General features: G+C 36.6%; 1 protein-coding gene and 2 long non-coding RNA genes across 5 annotated transcripts in view; 1 reads left to right on the top strand and 2 right to left on the bottom strand.

Annotated features, from left to right (window-relative positions):
* LOC127853319 (MORC family CW-type zinc finger protein 3-like) overlaps positions 1-26558 on the bottom strand; it is a 382815-nt gene that overhangs the window by 178136 nt on the left and 178121 nt on the right. For 2 of the 3 annotated variants that reach the window (XM_052387760.1, XM_052387758.1), the window contains exons 1-2: positions 11265-11325; positions 5239-5309 (exon numbers count right to left, since the gene is read on the bottom strand). The exons of the other annotated variant lie outside the window; for it this stretch is intronic. In XM_052387760.1, the coding sequence (XP_052243720.1) occupies positions 5239-5268 (30 nt within the window). In that variant the 5' untranslated portion in view covers positions 5269-5309; positions 11265-11325. Of the gene's footprint in view, positions 1-5238; positions 5310-11264; positions 11326-26558 lie in introns of those variants that run through there. 3 annotated transcript variants of the gene reach the window in all.
* LOC127853325 (uncharacterized) lies at positions 905-2274 on the bottom strand. Its single transcript, XR_008036567.1, has 3 exons — positions 2216-2274; positions 1911-2070; positions 905-1772 (listed from the first exon to the last, which is right to left on the bottom strand). It is a non-coding gene; the product is annotated as an uncharacterized LOC127853325 (long non-coding RNA).
* On the top strand, positions 11174-16298 carry LOC127853328 (uncharacterized). The gene is made up of 2 exons (XR_008036570.1): positions 11174-11590; positions 15652-16298. It is a non-coding gene; the product is annotated as an uncharacterized LOC127853328 (long non-coding RNA).

Raw genomic sequence — 26558 nt, 5'->3', positions numbered from 1 at the left:
GTTACTGGTTTTCATTTTCTGCAATCAAACAATGTGCACATTTTATTTCAATTTTCAAACAAATACAATTTTTCGGACTGTCGTTTTCGGATACATTATTTTTCGTCGATTATAATTTATTTTTGAAGCTCCTTATAGAAGAAAAATAATGACGAATACACATGCGGTGATACGGACGATGTGGTTTATAATATTTCGAATTGTATTCACCCGAAATTGCAATTGGAAAGACTATAAAAAAAAGAACAATTAGTAAGGGATCTTGGTGGGTGGAAGGCTCTGCCCTTTATTCCTGTTGGGTTCCTAACTTCCTACGGCTGCGGTTCCAAGACCCACGGCCTAATTTTCAGGATATCAAATTTGGGACAATCGACACCACTGTTAAATGTATAACATGTAACATGTATAAAATAACTAATAAAATAAATGTGTACTTTGACAAGTACCACAATCATTATTTCTATATTGAAAACTGCGTGTTATATTATGATATGTGAAAATGCCCTTGTTGTCATTAAAAGAAATATAAACAAGTTAATAGTATATATTATTATTTTAAAACCAGTTTTCGCGCGCTGAAAAACCAAAACAGATTGGCTCAAAGAAATTTTGGGCCAGCGCTAGCCCTGTTATGGATGGGAACACTTTTCAAGCTTGCAACACGAAACTCTGTACACAACTACTTATAGAATAATTCATTGATACACTTTAATAAAGGTTTAATGAAACCTATAAAACATGATTCTTCAATAAAGCTTTGCATCAAAAATTCAGAAAAGAAGTAATTTTTTTTAAGAAACCAAGGATGCTATTAAAAGGTTGTGTTATTAAAAGACTGTGTGTAAAAACAATTGTTGTGTCTCATGCAGCAATCTGTGTATATACTCGCCACAAAGTGTTATTGTAATCTACCAAACAAAGCTTATAAAAAAGGTATTTTTAAGGAAGAAATGGTTACAACTCTGCTTATAAAAGGCGGTGTGCGAAGAAGTGTATGTGATCTTGGCCATAGGGATGATGAAAAATTACTTCAAGGCATTTGAAAATCGCTTGATGTATGGTAGAATCCTAACATAATTAGGCATATTAAATCAAAATTTGTAACATTTCACCTAAATGTGTGACCTTGACCCTAGAGACCTGAGTCTTACCTGTGACACAGCCAGATAAACAAGAATAATGTAAACGTTATTACATAATCCCTTGATGCTCAGTGAAGTAATGGCTAAATTATGAATAACAAGGGCTGTTTGTAAAACATGCATGCCCCCCATATGGGCTCTCCGTTGTAGTGGCAGCCATTGTGTGAATATGTTTTTTGTCACTGTGACCTTGACCTTTGACCTAGTGACCTGATAATCAATAGGGGTCATCTGCGAGTCATGATCAATGTACCTATGAAGTTTCATGATCCTAGCCATAAGTGTTCTTGAGTTATCATCCGGAAACCATTTTACTATTTCGGGTCACCATGACCTAGACCTTTGACCTAGTGACCTGAAAATCAATAGGGGTCATCTGCGAGTCATGATCAATCTACCTATCAAGTTTCATGATCCTAGGCATAAGCGTTCTTGAGTTATCATCCGGAAACCATTTTACTATTTCGGGTAACCATGACCTTGACCTTTTACGTAGTGACCTGAAAATCTATAGGGGTCAACTGCGAGTCATGATCAATCTACCTATCAAGTTTCATGATCCTAGGCATAAGCATTCTTGAGTTATCATCCGGAAACCATTTTACTATTTCGGGTCACCGTGACCTTGACCTAGTGACCTGAAAATAAATAGGGGTCATCTGCCAGCCATTATCAATCTACCTACGAAGTTTCATGATCCTAGGCATAAGCGTTCTTGAGTAATCATCTGGAAACCATTTTACTATTTTGGGTCACTGTGACCTTGACCTTTGACCTAGTGACCTGAAAATCAATAGGGGTCATCTGCGAGTCATGATCAATCTACCTATCAAGTTTCATGATCCTAGGCCTAAGCGTTCTTGAGTTATCATCCGGAAACCATTTTACTATTTTGGGTCACTGTGACCTTGACCTTTGACCTAGTGACCTGAAAATCAATAGGGTTCATCTGCAAGTCATGATCAATCTGCCTATCAAGTTTCATGATCCTAGGCCTAAGCGTCCTTGAGTTATCATCCGGAAACCATTTTACTGCTTTGGGTCACCGTGACCTTGACCTTTGACCTAGTGACCTCAAAATCAATAGGGGTCATCTGCGAGTCATGATCAATGTACCTATGAAGTTTCATGATCCTAGGCCCAAGTGTTCTTGAGTTATCATCCTGAAACCACCTGGTGGACGGACCGAACCCCTCTTCTTGGAAGGGGGCATAATTAATCAAATTGTGATTCTGTGACCTCAATGTGTGCCATTGACCTTGCCTCTAAGCAAGTCTATGGTTTGGGTGTTGCTAGTGACTCAGACCCTGTGCCATTGACCTTGCCTCTAGGGTCATGGGTCTTGCATGTGACTCAGCCCCAGATGATTCAGAACAACTATGGTAAATTGCATGGCTAGGGTTTATATGTTGAGAAACAGCTTAAGGCAGGGGAAATCCTTTATAAAAAGGGTATTTTTAAGTCAAAACGGGCAATTACTTTGTTGTTAATAAATGGTTTGAGTTGAAATTTGATGTACATCACTCCATTATCCATATATACAGTTGTTATAGCAACAAATACATATCTTATTTTGGAGGTGATTTTAGCAATATGCAAAAAAATATTTATTTTGATATTGACATTTACATGTTCTTTGGCAACCATGCAGAACAAGAAATGTGTTCAAATTAAGTTTTGTAAAATTGATATTTCCTATATTTAACAAGTGTTATGTTACATTTAAGAACAATATTATAGACTTCTTGCTCGTCTTACCAATTGTCAAATTGATTTCTTTTTCAACCTATTCTTTTTTTTACAGATTAATCACATTTGTTGAATTTATGTGGGTCTTATAAGTTTTTAAAAAACATTTTCAGCAAAATTATTAAATATGCTTACAGTAAACCTCCATGTTTAATTGATTTGATAAAATGTACAAAAGACGTAAAGCTTAATTGGAAGAGCATAGTAAGATGCTTTATCATTAGTGGATACAAAATTTCGCTTCAAACAAGAATAATAAACGTGAATCAGATAGTACATGTAATATAAACATTTTACCAAATGGATGATGCCTTAAGGATCAGAATCAGCTTTGGAGTACCCCCCCCCCCTCCCCCATGTAAAATGTCTCCTTGAATTTACATAAGTGATAAAACTGCTTGCATGAAAAGCCAAGACTCAGATTCAATTGAAATCTCTGTATACAAATTATGCAATATAATGGATAACATTTCAGTGTTGAACCTATAAGATTTTAGTCTGCAAGGGCTTTCTCTTGTAGTTCTTTCAATGTAATCAAATTTATATTGGCAACAGAAAATTAAGTTTGTTAATTACACTTCAACACCGTTATTTCGAAGTCGTGGGGACCGTTAAAAAAACTTCGGATTAACGATAATTCGAAATAAACATTTGACAGAAGACTTCTTTGATTCCTTAAAAATAAAACGTTGTGGAATTCCCATGGTTCGGTTACACGCTTAGGCCAAAAAGAAAAATAGTTGTGTTTCCGGTTGCCCGACCGACCCTATCTTTTTGGGGCCGACCCAAAAACTTATTATCCAATATTTGCCTTTTTTGTTAATTTTTCCCCGTCGAGTTCCGAGTTCGGCGATTTTTTCCATCTCCGTCCGGTCGAATTCGGCGATTACCAGAATTATTGTATTGTGACCTGCAAAATAACATCCCGTCGCCGCGAACGCTTTATATTATACACACTGTGCAATCGGGGGACCAGCCTGTTTTTCCCGCAAAATCGATATCCGGCGTTCCGTTTAATTGTAAACATGGCGTTGTCCATTTTTTCCGTCAATTTGAACAAATGTTTTCATCATGCCGGAACAAAGTCTTTGAATTCTTATTCAATCTCCATGACTTTAAAGAATGTGTGGCACAGATACCACCCAGCACAGTCGAAGCGATCGAAACTGGAAGTTGTGGGTTTGCTGCTGAAGAAAAGGTGAGTTTTTTTGTCTGTTGGACAGTCGAGCTTACAATGAGCCTTCCTTCGGGATTGGCCTGCTCCTGTCAACTAATTTGTAGCAACACGTATTAATTTAGAGATAAACAAAAACAATTATTTTATTTCTGACGAACAGCGAGGATCAATTTAAATGTAGTCAATGACCTTTATGGTATTTTCAAGTGTAAATCGGCGACAGTCGTCTTTCGTGTCATTAGTTTTCTCGAGAGGTATTTCAAAAAGCATTGTGGCAAAAAAAAGAAATTGCTTATCAAAAGTACTACCTCCTTTTGCAACATTACTTTTTAGAACTATTTACATATAAAAGGTTTTTCACAATTTTATAGAACTTAAAGTAGTCTGCAGCAAAATGAACATTTTCACCTTCAGGTGGTAAAGAGTTAACATTGTGTGAAATATCTAACAACAAATATTTGATATAACTGATCCAAACTGCTATATTTAGATATTAGAACAGTGGTCAACACTTTACACTGATTTATGGAAAACATGAAAAATAAGAAGAATTTTAAATAATAATAAGTTTTTCCTACCTACCGACCCTACTTTTTTTCAGGAGGTGACCTGAAACACAACTATTTTTCTTTTTGGCCTTACTTAAAAACGTAAACTAGTCAGATAGCAATATATTTCTACTCGTAACAAACGGGGGAATAAAACGATTCTTTTTCTTGTTTTTATTTTTCTCTAATTACAGAACATATAAAATAAAACGAATAGCACAAATTATCAGACATACATACATATGCATACATTTTCGGAAATAAATTAACCTTTTTTTTAATAATACGCGATGTCTCTCTGAACACCGGCGTTCGCGCAGACGACAAAGGTGTTATTATCGGCTTTTGACGCGCCACGACAAAGGTGTGAAATTACGCTCAGTATTTTGCAGTTTTGACTTCGGATTAAAGATTGATAATTAGGTGCGAATTATAGTGTTGGGACCGACAGAATCACTTCGAATTAACGATTTCTTCGGTTTAACGAAGTTCGGATTAACAATGAAATTTTACATTAAAACAAGAATCAAAATCGGGACCAGAAAAATTCTTCGAAATAACGATGACTTCGGATTATCGGTGTTCGAAATAACGGTGTGGAAGTGTACTAAAAAGAAATTACCTTTGCAGTTCTAATTCCTTCACTAGTCATGTTGGCTCATGTTGATCATAACTTTGGATATGGCACTTAAACTGAAAAGTAAAGGAGAATATTTATATAATGTATAATGTGCTTATAGAAGTGTCAGTATGATAACAGTGATGCTATTTTACTGCTTGAATTCTGGAATGGTTCATGTCCTTTTCAAATTGGTAATTGCGCAGAATAGATTCTGCCATTTAACTTTATTTTAAGCATGTATCGCTAAGCAGAATGATTGGATATTAATTTAAGTATATATTTTTCCCAAATGGGACCTTAAAAATTTCCAATGGAAGATTTCCCCAAAAAAAAAATTTTTTTTTTTAGATCTCAATATTTTGTTCACCTCCCATCCATATTTTATAAGATCAACCTTAGTAAATATAATACTGGACACACTTGTATCCTCAATTTTGAAGCATTTGTTAGCAAAACAACCACAACACTAATTTCCCAATTTTAGTCTGTACTGTAGTCACTATTCTAACACTATTTTATTAAAGAAGACAAGTCTCATTTCATAAAGCATACTCGATCATATAACCAGATGTTTTCTATGGACAAACCACATTGGTAATATGAATTCTAACACTTCTATAATCAATTATGTAAACCCCCATACACATTCCATACACATTCAATCCAAACTTGTATCCATTATGTACCTTGGGAAATTGGAATTACACTTATATAATCAATTATTTAAATTTCATTACCGGGTATATATCATATCTTGTTATGTCTGTTATGTATTGGTGTGAAGTAATGTTGACCTACGAGCCAAATTGTTAATCCAGAGCTAAGACAAATCAACAGATGTTCCCGATAATTGAACTACATTGGAGAAATGAAACCATACTTCCATAATCAATTTTTCAAGCTTCATTACATATCCCATCCAAAGATTCTATTTTACTTTTATATATATATGTTACTAATAATATTCATTACATTACATAATATTTTCTTTATAGAACTCTTCTTATATTATTATCATTTGTTACACTAATATATAACATAATATTTATGTTATATAATGAATACATTATGTTACACATTTCCAATGGAAGGTTTCCAAAATAATTTTTTTTTTTAGATCTCAGTATTTTGTTCATCTCCCATCCATATTTTATAAGATCAACCTTAGTAAATATAATACTGGACACACTTGTATCCTCAAATTTGAAGCATTTGTTAGCAAAACAACCACAACAATAATTTCCCAATTTTAGTCAAAACGCCGCAAATTTTCCCAATCCATAGGGACCCAGCGGCTGAGCCCCATTCCCAAAATGGTGGAAAAAACACTGTATTATTCAAATTGCTTGTAAATTTGTGAATGAATGTAGTAACTGTTGAAGATCTAACATCTCTGATATAAACGATTTAAAGTACAACTTCGTTCTGTTTATTGAAATGATTTTTTTCTACATCCAAATTATCTGGTAACTATAGTTGTTTGCAAGCCACCAATTCAAAATTTATTTAAACAAACATTCAAGTACATTTTGCCATTAATATGTGTGTTGCTTTAAAAGAAACATTTAAAAGAACACATTTTTCTTAATTGCAAACCCTTTTTAAGAACAAGAATTTTTTATTATTAAGGATATAATGCAGCGATTTCTTTCCTTCTTGATCAAGTACCGACAAACGGCACTTTTCCAATCTGGGAAAAATGATAAATTTTCCAATTGGCGTAAAAAAAATCCCATTCCCCCTTAAAATAGTATCATTTTTTCCCCTATTTCTGCTAAAAATTCCCCCCTCCAATTTTTTTTTATTTACTTATATACCTATGTTGCCAGCGAGTGTAGGACATAAGCCCTCTGGGACATTAGCCCCTAGGACAAAAGCCCCTAGGACATTAGCCCCTTTGGACATTAGCCCCCTAGGACATAAGCCCCTACCTATTTTTACATTCATTTCTTAGGTATTTAATTTAATATTTTTTTTTAATTAATGGAGTTAATGGGTTATTAAAAAAAAAACAGCAACAACAACACAATATGTTTCTTATGTATCTTATTGTAAGGTAATTTTAGACTTCTGGATGGTGTCAGATAGCAAAATGTTTGCAAAATAAATAGAGTCCAAAGAAAAAAATAGTAAAGAAATTGTAAAAAAAACAATTAAATTTAGGTGTGTAGTACAAGCTATATATTGTTTGTATTTACATATGAAATTAAAAAAATGGAATAAAAAGGCTTACTTTAAAAAAAGTTTTGGACGTTTTAAAACACCTGGGGGCTAATGTCCTAGCATGCACTTTTTTGAAGGGGCTTTTGTCCTAGGGGCTTTTGTCCTAGGGGCTAATGTCAGTCTGCAAAATTCCCGTATCGCCTGATCGCCAATGCGATGAAATCTTGGCTCTGGCGATAGAAAAATTGAATTTAGTTCGCCTGAATTGCGATGAAAAAAAATCAGAGAAAATAAACAAATAAATAATCAATTTACGCATTTCAGGTGTAAATTCTAACAGTGACACCGCTTGGTTACTTCCCTTAGTTTTCTATCATTAGTGATCTCCCTTAGCTGTTATAGAGAGTTTAAAGTCAGGCTCGCGTATTAAAAATGTCGTAATACTTTTGGTAAACTGAACTTGAATTCTACGCCGATAAATGAAATAATAGCGCGAATTTTTGTTTTTAAATTAAGTAAAACGGTTGAATGTGTGTTATTAATAGCTTTGAAATTATTAAATAACCAAAAAAGTGTAACACTTCAATATTTACACATGTCATAAAGTCATTGATGATGCTTTTAAAATATCAGTTTATTATCATGATCGACTGATGTAAAAGCTTATCCAGTCAACTAGCATACATGGGCATTCACTCCAAACAATTAACGCTTTGATCAAAAGTTGAAAGCGAGTGTCATTTTGCCGACAGTTTTGATAGTTTTCCATTTTGATAGTTTTCTAGCGCAATGAGTACACCGCCTTGCAGGCGGAGTTAAGCAGTACATTAACATGGATAGTAACCAATGAGAACGCGCGCATTGTATTTACATATGCAGTAGTTTACCTAAGGGATGAAATGACGTTGTTATGGACATGCAGGGCTTTTTTTCCTTCTTTGCGAGTGGCCCTGGAAGGACATTTCACAATTTTGATAGGGACAATTCACAAACCTAACAGGGCCGTGAATTTTTACAAAATTGGCCGTTTTTCACAATTTCAACAATTTCACGGCTCAGTTTTTCACAATTTTAAGAAGTTTGCGACTCAATTTTTCACAATTTTGAATAGTTCGCGACTCAATTTTTCACAATTTTGAAAAGTTCACGAATCATTTTTTCACAATTTTGAAAAGTTCACGACTCATTTTTTCACAAAGTGAGGGTGCCAGGGCCGCTTCACAAAGTCAGGAAAAAAAGCCCTGACATGTATTTACGCACAAACAGTTAAAGCGCGCAACACATTCCCAACAGTAAATATGAATACGATTTACTCCAGGGTGTTATACTGTTAACTTGTTTCGTGTTTCAAAACTCTTAAAAAATAATTCCCCAGTCGATGCGCAATTTATTTTGAATTCATAACCATACACACGTAAACTAACTCACCCGTGCATAGTGCCAATGTATCCATACATAGACGACTTTATTTTATATCTCTTAGTGTATTATGTAAGTAAATGCATACAAATAAAAAATATTTTTCAAAATATAGTGATCAATTAAATCAAAACACTTGAACTGATTAGCCCTGGTGTTTATCATTCATATGATTAAGATCGATACCTGTGAGCACCGGTTACATGTATGTATTTTTACTGGTAACTACTTGCTGCCTAGAACTACACTTTTATTGTACTGCTAAAGCCAATAATTTTTTAACTGAAACTGAAAGCTACGACGGAATAAACGTTTGAAACCTGGAATACTGATTTGTTAACAATCTTACGGTTACCCCCCAAATGCAATCTATATATAACGACTGTGTTCCTCCTTTCATGATAATGTCATTGCAAATTAATTCATTTTTTTTCTGGCTATGAAAAATTTCCTCTGGCTATGACTTTTTGAAGTTTCATAGCCACATTGGCTATGAAGACAAAAATGTGAGTTTTGCAGACTGCTAAAGTCCTGGAGGGCTAATGTCCGTACCCCGTTTCCAGCTGTTATTGTGCTATTAACCTTTGATGAAATGTATATTTATGTAAATTACATTAAAATAAAGCAATTTTAAGTGTTGAATGGTTGGTGAAAAGATCTTCTCAAATTCCCCTTTTCGCCCAAAACAACGCGAAATTCCCTCCTCTAAGGGCCCCGGCCCCAATCCCCCAAAGTGTATCAAGGGTTCTGATCGCACACATTTGTCCTGATTTGGCTGGTACCTGTACTTTTCCCAATTGGAAAAAAACACAACAAAGACACACACACGCTGGTTTCAGTATATTTGACATTCCCAGGGTACATTATACTTATGCGGCTCCGGGTTGCATTTAAGTAGTACCTGATCATGATTTTTTTTATCATTTTCAGAATTTCCGGTTTTCAAAGCGAGTTGTGTTTGCTCCAGGGTGATGCTATGATTATTCAATTATGTAACAAATAATTGTATTAGTTTTTGTTTAATGTTTATATATTATTATATAAATTATATTATATATATATTTAATATTTTATCAGGGTTTACAGGACGCGATATTCTGCGTCAAATACTCATAAAATGCCAGTCAGGACCCGTCATATTTGTTTTTTTACGACCCATGGGATGCACAATCATTTTGACGTATTGGTTCTTGTAATATCAACAAGAAACTCTGAAAGACAACTGCAGTACGTAATTTTCTAAGATGTACGAGTTGTCTCGCTTGTTGATTTATCGACCAAATGTGTTAGCGCACACCTGCTGTTGCAAGGTGCAAAGTCCCGAATTGAGATTATCGTGTAAGTACCTGTTATCAAAACAGCACCTATTATCCGACGTTGTGTTTTGGCTCTGTATGCACATGCGCAAAAGTGCGCATGACGTCACATTGATAAACAAATGGTCGCACATGAAGTCCATGACCTACTTGCCAACTTAGCTTGAAACAAATGCGCCGAAAACAGATTAAAGGAATGCATAAAGGAAACCATGTTTTTTGCTATTACTTTTTGAATGCACTTATCAAAACGTGCATTTACACACCAAAAAGCATATTTCCGTTTGCAATTTTGATTGCAGCAGACGCAGATTTTTTCGCCGAGTCCGGGTCACGTGATAATCATGTGACTTTGTATATACTGGAGTAGTATTTATAAAGTGTCGGGTAATAGGTCATGTTTACATCGGCCGCCATTTTGTTTTGTCTGCTAGAGGTGACAATAACCAGGGAATCGTTGTTATGAATTAATGAAGGTAGTTTGCTGGAAAACTTTACAGATAAATCATTCAATGATTGAACTGTTAGTCATTTGTTAAAACAAAATGTTTTTGTCATTTTAAGTGTTTCAATTTTAAGGTAATTTAACGTAATTTCTAAGGTGTTAGATAACTTGTTCGTCCAACATACATTGCGTAAATGTGAGCTATTTATGTCGCTATGAAAGAAAAGCTTACTGAGGTTACAATTGCTTCTTTACAAAACAGATGATGAATTGCAACTCTCAGCAACCCTTTGCGTTATAAAGCTGATAGTTGAATTATTGCAATTACGGATGCGCATGCTACTTGTACGCATATATTGATTTCCTTTGTTAAGCTCAAAATTCGAAGCGTGACAAAGAATGGTAGACTTTTGCAACTATGGCATAAAAATGCAATAATACCGGGATTAGCTTCAGGGGAAATGTCTAGTCAGTTCTTTAAAAAATGTTCACTGAAGTTCATTTCGCTTATCCGAATATTGCTAATATCCGAACAATAGTCATCTATGACTTAAAGCATTCGTCTTATAAGATAACCGCGCAATGAACATTTTTAACTAGAAACATACCCAGTCAAATTCTGAAACATATTCAAACGATCACTTATCTCGATATGTATAGTGTATACATGTAAATGAACTTACCAAAAGCAGGTAATCAAGCACTCGTAATATTCATTTCATTCCCAGGTGTCGCTTTTCATGCGCATTGCATGATGGGGAGTACTACGATTTTCCGCGAACTTGTGCATAATGATTTACTAAAAATTGGCAAAAGTAGTCATTATGTCGTTTAAGACGTAATTTTGTGCATTCATTCGTTGTGTAAAGTAATTAATTAAGTTTTAAAATGGTAACTCACCCCCCGGATTTGATGAATACAAGGAACAAACCTGTTCATCTGATCTCAAAGAGCATGGTTGTACAGCTGTTTTAAAGTGAAAGTAGGAAATACATGCATGACATGGGAGGTGCAAGCATTGTTACTAATTTATGTATACAGACACTGTTTTGTGTATACATGTATTCTATAGGTCTTTGCTTAAATGTACCCCGGGTACTCTTAAGTATACTTGAATGTACCTCGGGTACGTTAAATATACTCACTATAAGTACCCCGCTAGTTATAACGCTAAATGGGGTGTTGTCGGCTTTTTAGCTCACCTGAGCACAACGCGCTCATGGTGAGCTTTTATGATCGCCTTTTGTCCGTCGTGCTTCGTGCGGCGTCAACATTTTGTGTTGTGAACACTATAGATGTCACATGTCCGATCTTCATGAAACATGGTCAGAACATTTGTCCCATTGATACCTCGACTGAGTTCGAAATTGGGTCATGCTGGGTCAAAAACTAGGTCAAAAAAAGAAAAACCTTGTGAACACTGTAGAAGTCAAATTTGATGCACAATCTTCATGTAACTTTGTCAAAATGTTTGTCTAAATGATATGTTGGTTGTGTTAAAAAATGGTTCCGGTCCGTTGAAAAACATGGCCGCCAGGGGGCGGGGCAGTATTCCTTATTTGGCTATAGAGAAACCTTGTGAACACTCTAGAAGTCACAATTTTTGCCCAAACATCATGAAACTTGGTCAAAAGATTGGTTTCATTTATATCTCGGACGAGTTCGAAAATGGTCTAGATTAGTGAAGAAACATGGCCGCCAGGGGGCGGGGCAGTTTTCTCTATGTATATAGTGAAAACATGTGAACACTCTAGAAGTCACATTTTTGGCCCAATCTTCATGAAATTTGGTCAGAACATGTGTTTTCTGGATATGACGGATGAGTTCGAAAATGGTTCGGATCGGTAAAAAAACATGGCTGCCAAGGGGGGGGGGTCATTTTCCTTATATTTTTATAGTAAAAAAAGCTTGTGAACACTGTAAAAGTCACATTTTTTGTCTAATCATTATACAAATTTTCTAAAAATCGATTTATAGATATCTCGGACGAGTTTGAAAAGGGTCATGATGGGTGGAAAAACATGGCCGCCATGGTGCAGTTATCTCTACATGTATATAGTGAAAACATGTAAACAGTCTAGAAGACACATTTTTTGCCCAATCTTCATGCAATTTGGTCAGTACATTTGTTTACTGGATACGACAGTTGAGTTCGAAAATGGTTTGGATCGGTTAAAAAACATGGCCACCAGGGGGGGGGGGGGGTCTTTTTCCTTATATTTATATAGTAAAAAAGCTTGTGAACACTCTAGTTTCCTAATTTTCTGGCAGTTTTTTCTGAGCTTTCCTCTTCCCTCCTGCTGGTTTACTTTTTCCAGACATTTTGTGATGCTTTTGTTTTATATCTAAGAAATATCTCTGCAGATTAATGTAGATTTTTTAATTTCGATTATTTCTGTAGGTTTAATCCTTGGAACAAATGCCAGAAAGGAAGTGATCTCAGAACTTTCAATTTATAGAATGGGCAGTAACTCTTACTCAGGAATTTGAGAGAACTCTTTATTCATCAACAAACTAGTATGCTCAAGATAGTCTCCCTTGAAGGGTCCACATTTCTGCTAAAATAAAGTGGGTTTTATTGTTTAATACAATAACCCACATTGTCAAAGATTTTGTTTTAAAACGGATTTATTGATTTTTATGCCCCCCTGCGAAGAAGATATTGGTTTGCACTTGTCGGTCTGTCGGTCGGTCCGTCCACCAGGTGGTTTCCGGATGATAACTCAAGAAAGCTTGGGCCTAGAATCATGAAACTAAATAGGTACATTGATCATGATTCGCAGATGACCCCTATAGATTTTCAGGTCACTAGGTCAAAGGTCAAGGTCACGGTGACCCGAAATAGTAAAATGGTTTTTGGATGATAACTCAAGGACGCTTAGGCCTAGGATCATGAAACTTGATAGGTAGATTGATCATGACTTGCAGATGACCCCTATTGATTTTCAGGTCACTAGGTCAAAGGTCAAGGTCACAGCGACCCGAAATAGTAAAATGGTTTACGGATGATAACTCAAGAACGCTTAGGCCTAGGATCATGAAACTTGATAGGTAGATTGATCATGACTCACAGATGACCCCTATTGATTTTCAGGTCACTAGGTCAAAGGTCAAGGTTACAGTAACCCGAAATAGTAAAATGGTTTCCGGATGATAACTTAAGAACGCTTATGCCTAGGATCATGAAACTTCGAAGGTAGATTGATAATGGCTGGCAGATGACCCCTATCGATTTTCAGGTCACTAAGTCAAAGGGTCAAGGTCACTGTTACCCGAAATAGTAAAATAGTTTCCGGATGATAACTCAAGAACGCTTATGCCTAGGATCATGAAACTTCATAGGTACATTGATCATGACTCGCAGATGACCCCTATTGATTTTCAGGTCCAAGGTCAAGGTCACGGTGACCCGAAATAGTTAAATGGTTTCCAGATGATAACTCAAGAACGCTTATGCCTAGTATCATGAAACTTGATAGGTAGATTGATCATGACTCGCAGTTGACCCCTATTGATTTTCAGGTCACTATATCAAAGGTCAAGGTCACGGTGACCTGAAATAGTAAAATGGTTTCCGGATGATAACTCAAGAACGCTAATGGATACAATCATGAAACTCCATAGGTACATTGATCATGACTTGCAAATGACCCCTATTGATTTTGAGGTCACTAGGTCAAATGTCAAGGTCATGGTCACCCGAAATAGTAAAATGGTTTCCGGATGATAACCCAAGAACGCTTATGCCTAGGATCATGAAACTTCATAGGTACATTGATCATGATTCGCAGATGACCCCTATCGATTTTGAGGTCACTAGGTCAAAGGTCAAGTTCACGGTGACCCGAAATAGTAAAATGGTTTACGGATGATAACTGAAGAACGCTTATTCCTAGGATCATGAAACTTGATAGGTAGATTGATCATGACTCGCAGATGACCCCTATCGATTTTCAGGTCACGAGGTCAAAGGTCAAGGTCACGGTGATCCGAAATAGTAAAATGGTTTCCGGATGATAACTCAAGAACGCTTATGGCTAGGATCATGAAACTTCATTGGTACATTGATCATGACTGGCAGATGACCCCTATTGATTTTCAGGTCACTAGGTCAAAGGTCAAGGTCACACTGACAAAAAACATATTCACACAATGGCTGTCACTACAACGGAGAGCCCATATGGTGGGCATGCATGTTTTACAAACAGCCCTTGTTTAATTGGAAATATAATTGCAAGGTGAGTCTGAAAATAGTTATTATTGTTTATAAACAAGGCTCTCAGGAGGGTGTTAGTTTTTTTGTATGTCTACGGTTGTTTATAGTGAAACATTGTGAATACTTTTAGTCACATTTTTAGTTCAATCTGAATGACACTAGCTGAGTGCAAATGTCGTTATCATATATTGATTTTGTTTACTCAATTAGTTTTAATTATATCATCTTCAAACATGATGACAATCTTTATGAGCATAATATTTTTTGCTCGTGGTGAACTTTTGTGATCACCTTTTGTCAATTTTATGTCTTTCGTTGTGCGTCATGAATATTTGCCTTGTTAACACTGTAGCAGCCACATTTATTGTCGGATCTTCATGAAACTTTGTTAGAAGATTTGTCCCAATGATATCTTGGACTAGTTAAAAAATGGTTCAGGTCTGTTGAAAAACATGGCCGCCAGGGGGCCATTTGTTGTTCATTCTTAATGAAACTTGGTTAGAACATTTGTTCCATTGATATCTTGGGCTGCAAAAAACAGGTCATTTCTTTTTTTCTCAGGTGAGCGACTTTGGGCCTTTTAGGCCCTCTTGTTTTAAAAATTAATTATGGTCACATTAATGCCAATATTTTGTAAAATAGCCTCTATATTCTCGAAACTCGTACAGCAAAAGCATGTTGAGACTGGTTTGGTTTAAAGAGAATTTTGTTTCGTATATTTCGTAGCGTGTATTACGACATCTAATATTTGGCGGGAATAAAACTCGGGTACAGTCTAAATTGGCCGGATATGTTTAAGTATATTTTCCGTACATTGCCGCATTAGTTATCCAATACTTTAACTTTTTCTTCAGGAGACGAATTCCTCGGAGCACCCCAGGCCATCCAACTGTCCAGACGTGGTGATCGCCACTGGAAGTAGCAGCTTCCAACCGGCGCTCCGTCACCGGCGAAAAGTCCCGCAGCTGCCGTCAATCCAGGCGTCTCGCCGCACAGCCGGAGGATACCAGAACGAATGCTCGACAAACAACAATGTTTTTATTCCTTAAATATTTGCTGAACTTGTAATTTACTTTGGATTCTTTCCAAATATTCGTCATTCTTTGACGAATTGTCTCGATTTGAGGGGCCCACCATTTGCAAATTAAAAATAGATATACATGTACCTGTTTACCCAAAAGACCCAATTGTTACCCAATTTTTTTTGGTACCCATTTTTTTTCTACTCAAAAGACGTCCCGGAAATTAGATTTTTTTAAAACTTTTAACTCATTAACTCACCTAACTCATCAGGTGTGTGATAACGTAGAAATATCCATCTTTTCTTATTTGCTTTTATCTGGAAAAAAATCTATCCATAATCTTTTACGGTATTCTGTATAGACTATCTCCTCATCCCAATCCGTATGGATCACATGCTTGCTTACTTAATACGTATAGATGATATTATCAACTACAAAATTTGTAAATAAATCATCAATAAATTTGGCATTGATTCAAATCTAGCTACTACAGCATATCTTAGATTAAGGAATTCGAATTCCTTCCCCCAAGTATATCGACGTTTGTCACTAACACCATTTATACAAATGAATGAGGAAGCACTTGACACCACCATCGCGCTGCATTTCTTGGATCTTCCCAGTCAGCACTCGTTCGTTTGTCATATATGCTGACGTTCAATCTGGGGTGGGGGGATTATCACACAAATGACTGCAGTTCTTCTTGCAACGGTTACATTCACAGGTGGTTAGCGTGTGGCTATGATATTAATTAGTGAAAACATCATTTTGAATGATAAATAATAATATTATAACGAAATATTAACTTTTCTGAAAAAAAATTTCACTATCAAAATATAAATATATATAACAAGGTACGCAACTCAAAATCATCCGAAAACGGGGTGCATCGCATTGAACAGCCATAACTTCATCAATTGTGCAGCGATTTTCAAGATCTCAGTCTTATTCAACGCAGAAATGAATTTCTTTTCTGGAAATGTATTAGTGTCAACTGGGTCATGCGAGTTGTGTATCGTGTTATTTCTTAAAAGTTGACCCAGCATTTGTAAAAATATTGCAAGACATATACATTTCCAGAAACGATCTTACACTATCATAACAAATTTTCGGTTTCTTTTATGCCCTTTTTCAAAATAATTAACAGCTGTTTCCCTTTCGCTGAAAAGATACCTTTTCTCCCGTTGCGTGCCTCATTACATTTCAATACACAAATGACGTCATTGTTCCAGCGAAATTCTCCAGTTAATCTCATTTACAATGTAAATAAACGGTGGAAAAAAAAACATAAAATAAACAGAAAAATTGTTGTATTCGGAGGAATACCGATTTTAATTCACTCGTTATCATAAAAAATATGATAATCTTGATATGATAATCTAAGTTTCGAATTTTTTTATTTTCCCCGGTGAAAATACAAATTTGTTTATATAAATATATTTTCACTGCTGTTATTTCACTGCAGAAATGTCATATCTTATCATTAGGTTTAAAAGAAATAGTGGAGAATGGGGGTTGGGGTGAGGCCCTAAATTTTGTTTTAACATAACTTCTTCATTTATTCACTAATTGACTTCAAATTAATACTGAACTTCTCTTATCACAACACGGTCTATCTCGACCATCCATGTCCACATTTTTTTCGTACCCACATTTTTTTCGTACCCACATTTGTTTTCGTACCCATTTTTTTTTTCGTACCCAACTTTTTTTTCGTACCCAACTTTTTTTCGTGCCCAACCTTTTTTTCCTACCCAATTTTTTTTCCTACCCAATTTTTTTTCGTACCCAAATTTTTATTCGTACCTATTTTTTTTTACGTACCAACATTTTTTTGTGCATAATAATTTCGTACCCAAAATTTTCATACCCAAATTGTTTTTCGTAACCAAAATTTTCGTCACCACACACACACTTTGGGTGATGTAGATAAAGATGCTTTTATTTCCATCCTGTTCAAAAGATTCGTCGCACCAGTACCGTCAGTACTTTGATTCTTATTTGTCATTCATTATCCCCACTCTCCAAATTGGAGCGGGGGGATGTGGTTATCTCCGCCGTCTGTCCGTCCGTCCGCCCTGGTCACTATTTCCTCCTACACTATTAGCACTAGAACCTTGAAACTTAAACTCATGGTAACTATGAGCATATGTGCGACATTACACTATATTAAATTTTGATCTGAACCCTGGGCCAAAAGTTATGGGGTTTGGGATCGGGCCGGGTCAGAGATTTTCACTCATTTTTTAGGTTATTTTACATAAACCTCCATTTCTACACCGATTCACTTCTTATTGATACTGAACTTCTCTTATGACAATACGGTCAATCTCAACTATGCATTAGTTTTTGTCAAAGATTTTTGATAGTATAGTTGAGCGAACTAACTATAAACTTTGAATGTAAACAAAAGTCCACCAATTTCCCTTAGATAGAAGGAAAGGACATGAAATTTTGGGGTCTATGCAAATCACAATACTGCAAAGAGGATTACAATGTTTATTTATCTATTTATCTATTTAATTTTCATGCTTTAATTTCTATTCTAAAATCATGCACATTTAAAAACAAATAAGAAATTTCAGTTTAGATTACTGGTATCCCTGATGATTGTATGTCAAATGTTAAAAACAAATGTTCTTGCTGTGCTCCGCTGTGTACGTCATAAATATATTCAGTTCTCAGGTCCAGTTCTTTCCAGTTACCCGATGGGAACTACACAGTACACATCACTGCTACACTTTTTGAGGTTAACTATGATATGAATGCTTCCTTCCTGTCAGTGTGTTTCTCTGTATAATTTATTTGTAGTTGTCTTTATGAAACTGATGGCCAATATTCAACTAGTTCTAGTAAGCATCATACGTCTTATTAAACTTCTATCTTCTATCCCATTATCCATCAACTTTCTTCATCGTAATTCTTACACCAACAAAAATGGGATCTACAAGGATATAAGAATATCCATTCAGATCATTATGCTTATGATTAATCCCTTATAACAGCTTTCAATTATACCACATTTTACTAGTTATCAAAATCACATTGCAATAACATAATATTTCCGTAACATCAAGCACTACAAGTTTTACAAGAAAAACAAAACAATACAGAATGATTACTACAATAATGCATATGTTGGACGAGAAAGATTATTGTTAAATAACATCCCCCATTTAGATTTTTCTCTTATCCTTCTATATACACAACACTCTAGATGCCTTCACAATGTGGCCGACGATCAGAAATTCTGATGGCACGTCCTTCCAAACAACAAACGCTCTGATCTTAAGCCCAAATTCAACTGACTCAGAAACACACAGAAAACTCTCGAACTCTCCCATACACTAACCAGGCTTCCTTGAATAAACAAAAGTATCCCCATACCCCAGACCTGACCCTAAATTTCCCCTTTAGATTTGACCGTATGATTTATGATTACAGGGCTTTCAGTACTCTTGGATGTGTATCCCGCAGCCGGTTTAAAGTAACATTTATACTTGCTATTCTAATTAACTATATTAACATTTACACACACAAAAAAAGACAACCCTATTTCTTTGACACACCCCCCAACTTAAGATGAAATTCCCAATTTCTGTCTCAACCTTTTGGATTTGTGTCAATTTGTTCATGACTCATGTCCCAGATTTTCGACTGAGATAATCAGCCCCGACCTTTTCAGTTCCCTTTATAGCAACAACAGTGAACCGGTAAGCCTGCAAGACAAGAGCCCAACGCATGATTCTGCCATAAGAATCCTTTGCCTTGTTCAGATAGACCAGTGGCATGTGGTCTGTTTCTAACAGAAACGTCTTACCATATACTGTGAAACCATTTATTTTCGACAGCACAAAATTTCGTCATTTTTATAAAAATGACGATTTCGTCAGCACTTAAATTCGCCGATTTCTGATTTTGAATTTTAAAAAAATGCGACAGTCAATATCCGATTTGTGTGTAATACATATTCGCGATCAATCGCAGTTGCAAAAAATCGTGGTATGAATGCGGGAACACACTTGAGAATCACTGCAGGAGGTGGGGCCTGTTTGTCACATGCCAATAAACTAGTCTTTTTTATCAAGGGACAGTAATGGACCCTCTTAATGTATGCCATTCACACGTTCATTGTTATGATTAGCGGACAAGTGGGATCGAATAACCGTTAACGAGTGTTTTTAACAACGAAGCCGATTGCCAATAAGTCTTATTCTATTATTATAATTGCCATACTGATAACAATCGTACCTTTATCGGCACCAATTAGGGAAGGTGCGAACAATATGCGTAATAACTAGTGTAAGGAAATTATTTTGTCACTTTTCAATAAAGTTTCAAGTGTACATTTTTGATAATTTTAAGAACAGTAATTGGTCTCAAATGTCACTTTTTACCCTGATATCAACATTAAAATTTTAAACTCTGTGTGTTTGTTCTTAAAAAGTAAACTACCGGTATATAAATCAATAATGTCAATAATTTAAACATAAATAAATTGTTACATATAAAATAGTAATAAGTGTGGTTAAACGCAAACAATCAAACAACAAACAGCAATTAAAATTTTCTTTATTAATTTGTGATAAATACGCATGTTGATCACACATCGTCATCTTTTCAGTTGGTTTATTGTCTTTCATCGGCATTCGCTGCGTGATGGCTAATATGCAACACCCCTGAAAAACACAATGCACCTAATGGGTAATAAAGTTATAATCAATTAGCGCTAGTTCATTACCATTCTACATAAACGAAGTCAACGCATTCGATACAGCTGTACTGCACACGCGTTTTAAAGAAGTGTAACGTGTCAGTTAAGTACCTTGTGTAATCTACATCCCTTTGTGTCAAAACCGGATTAATCTTGATTACGAAACAGCAGTGAATGTGTGCATGGATTATGTTGGAATTTAATGCCTCATGTCTACGGTAAAGTTTTAAAATATTGTTCAACTTAGTGTTTGTTTTTGTTCAAACATAGAGCATGATTGTTCGTTAGGATCTTAAATTCGCTGATCCTTCGACTGACGAAATTTATGAAAATTAATGCCTGACGATTAATAATGGTTTCACAGTAAGTATGTGTGGAATTTCTGTACTCCCCACACAACTGCAAGGCATTCTTTCTCAACCACCGAATAATTTCTTTCCCTTTGCAGCAATTTACGACTAGCATATGCTACCGGAAACTTACCATCCTCATGTTCTTGCAGAAGTACTGCCCCTAAACCTACATTAGAGGCGTCTGTACGTAGAATAAATGGCTTACCTAAATCTGCCATTCGGAGAATTGGTGACATCGTCACTCGTTCCATCAATTCCTTGAATGGCCTTTCATGAGGTGATTCCCAAACCAAGGTATTGGGTTTACCTTTTTTGGTGAGGTCGGTAAGTGGTACAGCCACAGCGGCAAAGTTTGGTATGAACTTACGATAATAACCTACCAGCCCTAAGAAGGATCGAAGTTCAGTCTTGGTTCGTGGTCTTTCGGCTTGAGCTATTGCTGTAACCTTCTGTGGGTTTGGTTCCACTTTTCCGTGCCCTACTTGGTGTCCTAAGATATCAAGTCTCTCACAAACCAACATGCACTTGCTAGGCTTTGCCGTCAATCCAGCATTTCGCAGGCGCCCTAAGACTTCTGCAATCAATGTAAGATGCTCCTCCCATGTCTCGGTGAACAGGAACATATCGTCTAAAAAGTTATCCACTCCACTAAGGTCTTTCAGCAACATTCTCATCATTCTGCTGAAGACAGCGGGTTCGCATGCTAGTCCAAATGGCATTCCTCGAAACTGCCATAGCCCGGTGTCAGTTGCAAAGCTAGTATACTTTTTGCTTTCCTCGGAAACTGGAATCTGCCAGTATTCCTTTGACAAATCAATTCTCGAAAAGTAACGACAGTGGAATAAGCGTGCAAAAATGTCATCCTGACATGGCATTGGCTCAGCATCAAAGACTGTGACCTGATTTAACTTGCGAAAGTCCACACAAAATCTATTAGTGCCATCTGGTTTCTTTACTATAACGACTGGTGATCTATATGGTGAATCTGATGGTTCAATGACACCCATTCGTAACATCTCCTGAACTTCTTTGTTTATGGTCTCCTTCACAGCATGTGGAACAGGATATGGCCTTGAACGAATTGGATCAACTGTAGTAGTTTTAATATGGTGTTCTACCAACTTGGTTTTCCCAGGAATGTCAGTTAACACGTCTTGGAAGTCTTGAAGTAATGTTTGCAAAGATTCGCGTTTTTTGGCATGTAGGTTTTCACCAAGTTTGACATCTTCAACAGATTCTGATTGTTCTATTATAGGACATTGTATCTCTTCATTAAATCGACCATACTCACTTAAACAGTCCTTCTCGCCACTTGGTACCTTGTCGTCTTCAATAATGGCCGCTGCGATATTTATCAGTAATCCAGCCTGACCAGTTTCAGCCTCATTGCCAATTCTCTCCACATATTTCTTCAACATATTGGCATGGTATGTCTTCACGTGACCATTGACGTCAAGTCAGTAGTCTGATTCACCAACTTTCTCTACAATTTCATATGGCCCTTGCCACTGCATGAGCAATTTGTTTCGGTTTGTTGGCAACAGAACTAGAGCTAGCTCCCCTACTGAAAATGTTCTTTGCCTCGCTTTCTTATCGAAGTGTTTCTTGTATTTTCCAGCAGATTTCTTCAGTCCTTCTTGTGCAAATTGCATTGTTTCTGCTAACCTTTCCTTTAGGTCCAAAACGTATTCATAAACAGTTCTTACCTCTTCACTTAGGGTTTCCTGTGTCAACATCTCTCTTAATATTTGCATTGGTCCTCTAACTGTTCTCCCGTAGAGCAGTTCAAATGGAGAAAACTCTGCTTCTCTGTATGCGAACAAGGATGGTGAAATGTACTTGTCCAAGTCCTTGGGTCGCTCAGTACACATACGCTTTATCATGGACTTCAGCGTGCCATTCATTCTTTCCACTAACCCGTTACACTGGGGATGGTATGGTGTCGTCACTTACTGTTTCATTGACAACAGCCTACTTATCTCCTTCATGAGTCCAGATGTAAATTGTGCTCCCATGTCACTAAGCATTTCTTGTGGAACTCCAACTCGAGTGAAAATGTCTACTAATGCCTCTGCAACGGTTTCTGTCTCAATGTTCTTCAATGCCATCGCCTCCGGATATCTTGTAGCGTAGTCAACCACCGTAAATATGTACCGGTTTCCTCTGTCACTTACTGGTGTAATACTGTGAAACCATTTATTTTCGACAGCACAAAATTTCGTCATTTTTATAAAAATGACGATTTCGTCAGCACTTAAATTCGCCGATTTCTGATTTTGAATTTGAAAAAAATGCGTCAGTCAATATCCGATTTGTGTGTTATACATATTCGCGATCAATCGCAACTGCGTTAAATCGTACGAATGCGGGAACACACTTGAGAATCACTGCAGGAGGTGGGGCCTGTTTGTCACATGCCAATTAACTAGTCTTTTGTTATCAAGGGACAGTAATGGACCCTCTTAATGTATGCCATTCACACGTTCATTGTTATGATTAGCGGACAAGTGGGATCGAATAACCGTTAACAAGTGTTTGTAACAACGAAGCCAATTGCCCATTAGTCTTTTTCTATTATTATAATTGCCATACTGATAACAATCGTAATTCTAGTTGGTATGATTTTTATTAAAATGCTGTCAATACCGTTTTAAAACTGTTTGTGTTATACGAAAAAGGATCCAGTTTGTTAAGTGTTTTATTCTGATATCAACATTAAAATTATAAACTATGTGTGTGTTTGTTAAAAAAAAATCAAACTACCGGTATATAAATCAATAATGTCAATAATTTAAAAATAAATAAATTGATACATTTAAAATAGTAATAAGTGTGGTTAAACGCAAACAATCAAACAACAAACAGCAATTAGAATATTCTTTATTAATTTGTGATAAATACGCATGTTGATCACACATCGTCATCTTTTCATTTGGTTTATTGTCTTTCATCGGCATTCGCTGCGTGATGGCTAATATGCAACACCTCTGAAAAACACAATGCACCTAATGGGTAATAAAGTTATAAACAATTAGCGCTAATTCATTACCATTCTACATAAACGAAGTCAACGCATTCGATACAGCTGTACTGCACACGCGTTTTAAAGAAGTGTAACGTGTCAGTTAAGTATCTTGTGTAATCTACATCCCTTTGTGTCAAAACCGGATTAATCTTGATAACGAAACAGCAATGAATGTGTGCATGGATTATGTTGGAATTTAATGCCTCATGTCTACGGTAAAGTTTTAAAATATTGTTCAACTCAGTGTTTGTTTTTGTTCAAACATAGAGCATGATTGTTCGTTAGGATCTTAAATTCGCCGATCGGTCGACTGACGAAATTTATGAAAATTAATGCCTGACGATTAATAATGGTTTCACAGTAGGTCCAATCAGATCAACAGCCACGCGTTTAAATGGTGTATCTATTAATGGCATTTCTCCCAACGGAACCTTGGAAACTTTTCCTTTTGATGTCATCCTCTGACAGGTATCGCAGGAGGTACAGAAACGTTTCACATCTGACATTACCCCAGACCAATGAAATTGTGACAGTACTTTATCCAATGTTTTCTGCATTCCTAGATGTCCTCCTAATAAACTCTCATGAGCTATCTTCATGATTTCATCTCGAAATTCCTTAGGGACAACTAGCTGACAAACAGATTCTCCTTTGTTATGTTTTGGAGACGTAAATTCACGGTACAAGAATCCATTGCGTTCATAATACCGAGAAGTATTCAGTTTTCCACACTGCTTTAGTAAGTTTACCTCTTCCGACATTGCTTGTTCCCGGGCAGCTTGAAGAGTTGGGTCACTTTTCTGTGCTTCTTGAAACATCTGTGGATTCATCCCCTTGATCTGTGTTGGCACCTTTAGCGGTTTGATTTTGCTTACCTTTTCTTTTGAAGCCCGAGCTCTTGTGACTACTGCTGCCTGTTCGTTCACCGTTTCATTCACTTTCTTCTCTTCTGATATGGTCGCATATTCTCCAATTGCAATATCTCTGATTCCGTCAATATTCCCCAATATCAAGTCGTAAACTGGACTTTCAACACACATGGCAATAACCTTACCTGAATAATAAGGTGTTTCCACAAACAATTTTGCCGTGGGGAATTGTCTCACTGTTCCATCAAGTAAGACACAATTCTGAACTTTCCCAGTAAAACTGTGGTTTGGTACAAGAGACCTCTTTACCACCACTGATGAACATCCAGTATCCCTCAAGACACGAATTTGTTTTCCGTTGACCCATCCTATGCACTCCGGCATATTTTCCCGAATAGGTCCATCACACGCTGCCGACATGACAGGTAATTGGTGACCACCTGACAGACTTACCTTTCCTTGGGATAGGCCACAAGCCGACAAACTAGATTTACTTACCTTTCGGTCATACTTGTCTTCAGGTCTTCTTCCACCTCTTGCTGGTTCCCAGCTTTTGAAACCATTACCTGAATACTGGCCTGATAAGTTACCACCCCTGTGGTAATTTGTACCCATGGTGTTCCGACCATTTATCCTCGGGCAGTCTCTACGTAAATGTGGTCAATTGCAAACAAAGCAAGCCTTACCTTTCACACCATCTCTAGATTCATTCCCCGTTTTGCCATTGCCATCATGGGCCTCAATATACCGATCTGCACAATCGGCCATCTCTGTTACTGAAGCAAACTTACGCTCCTTTAAGAACACTTGCAGTCCCTTTGAGCACCCATTCAAGTATTGCTCACGTAAAATCAAATCTCTTAAACCCTCATAGGTTTCGTCAGACCCAGCCTGGCACATCCAATTGGTTAAGTAATCTCCCAATCGAATTACAAATTGAGACGCTGTCTCCCCTGATTCACATTTACCACTACGAAACTTTTCCCTGAAACCATCTTCGTTCAGATTGAACCTTTTTAGCAGGGCATCCTTAAGTTTCTGATAATCATTAGCCTCAGCAACCGTGAGTCTCGAATACACATCCAGGGCACGCCCCTGCAACAGTGCACTCAAATTTGCACCCCAACATTCCTTCTTCCATCCAGCACTCTCTGCAAATCGCTCAAATCTTTTGAGATATGCATCCATGCTATCACGCTTGTCATCAAAATTGGGTAACTTTGGCAACTTAGCCTTAGTACCATTCACACTAGTAGTACGACTATCACCTCTCTGTGACCCACTACGTAATCGTTCCATCTCAATTTCTCTCTCCATTTCTAATTTCTTAAATTCTCTCTCTCTATTTCTCTCTTCACGCTCATAAGCTCTTTCTTTCCTTTCTGCCTCCTCTCTTTCTCTTATAAAGGAGAGCAAAGTTTCCCCGGACAAACCGGACTTTTCACCCATTTGAAAAAGATTTTCCAAATCAGTCATGGTGAAAATCAAACCCAATGAATAAGGGATTTAACAAGAAAGTTAACTCTTATAATAACCTGCTGGCCCCTTTTAACAGTTTCTCCCCTTTGCCTGACCTGACCAGTGCCTTTGACCTCACACTGACCTGTAGCAATTCCCCTTAGAGATAACAACCCAGGTATTAATAGCACAGCACACAGAGATAAAATTTCTCTTGAATTTATAGACAAGCTTTTATTTCCTCACTGCAGTATTTCTCTGTGATAATTGAATAGAATAACCCCACCCGTACTACCAGTTTTGTCAAAGATTTTTGATAG

The sequence above is a fragment of the Dreissena polymorpha genome, chromosome 12 (genome assembly GCF_020536995.1).
Source record: "Dreissena polymorpha isolate Duluth1 chromosome 12, UMN_Dpol_1.0, whole genome shotgun sequence".
Lineage (NCBI taxonomy): Eukaryota > Metazoa > Mollusca > Bivalvia > Myida > Dreissenidae > Dreissena > Dreissena polymorpha.
This window is presented reverse-complemented; position numbering and strand designations above follow the sequence as displayed.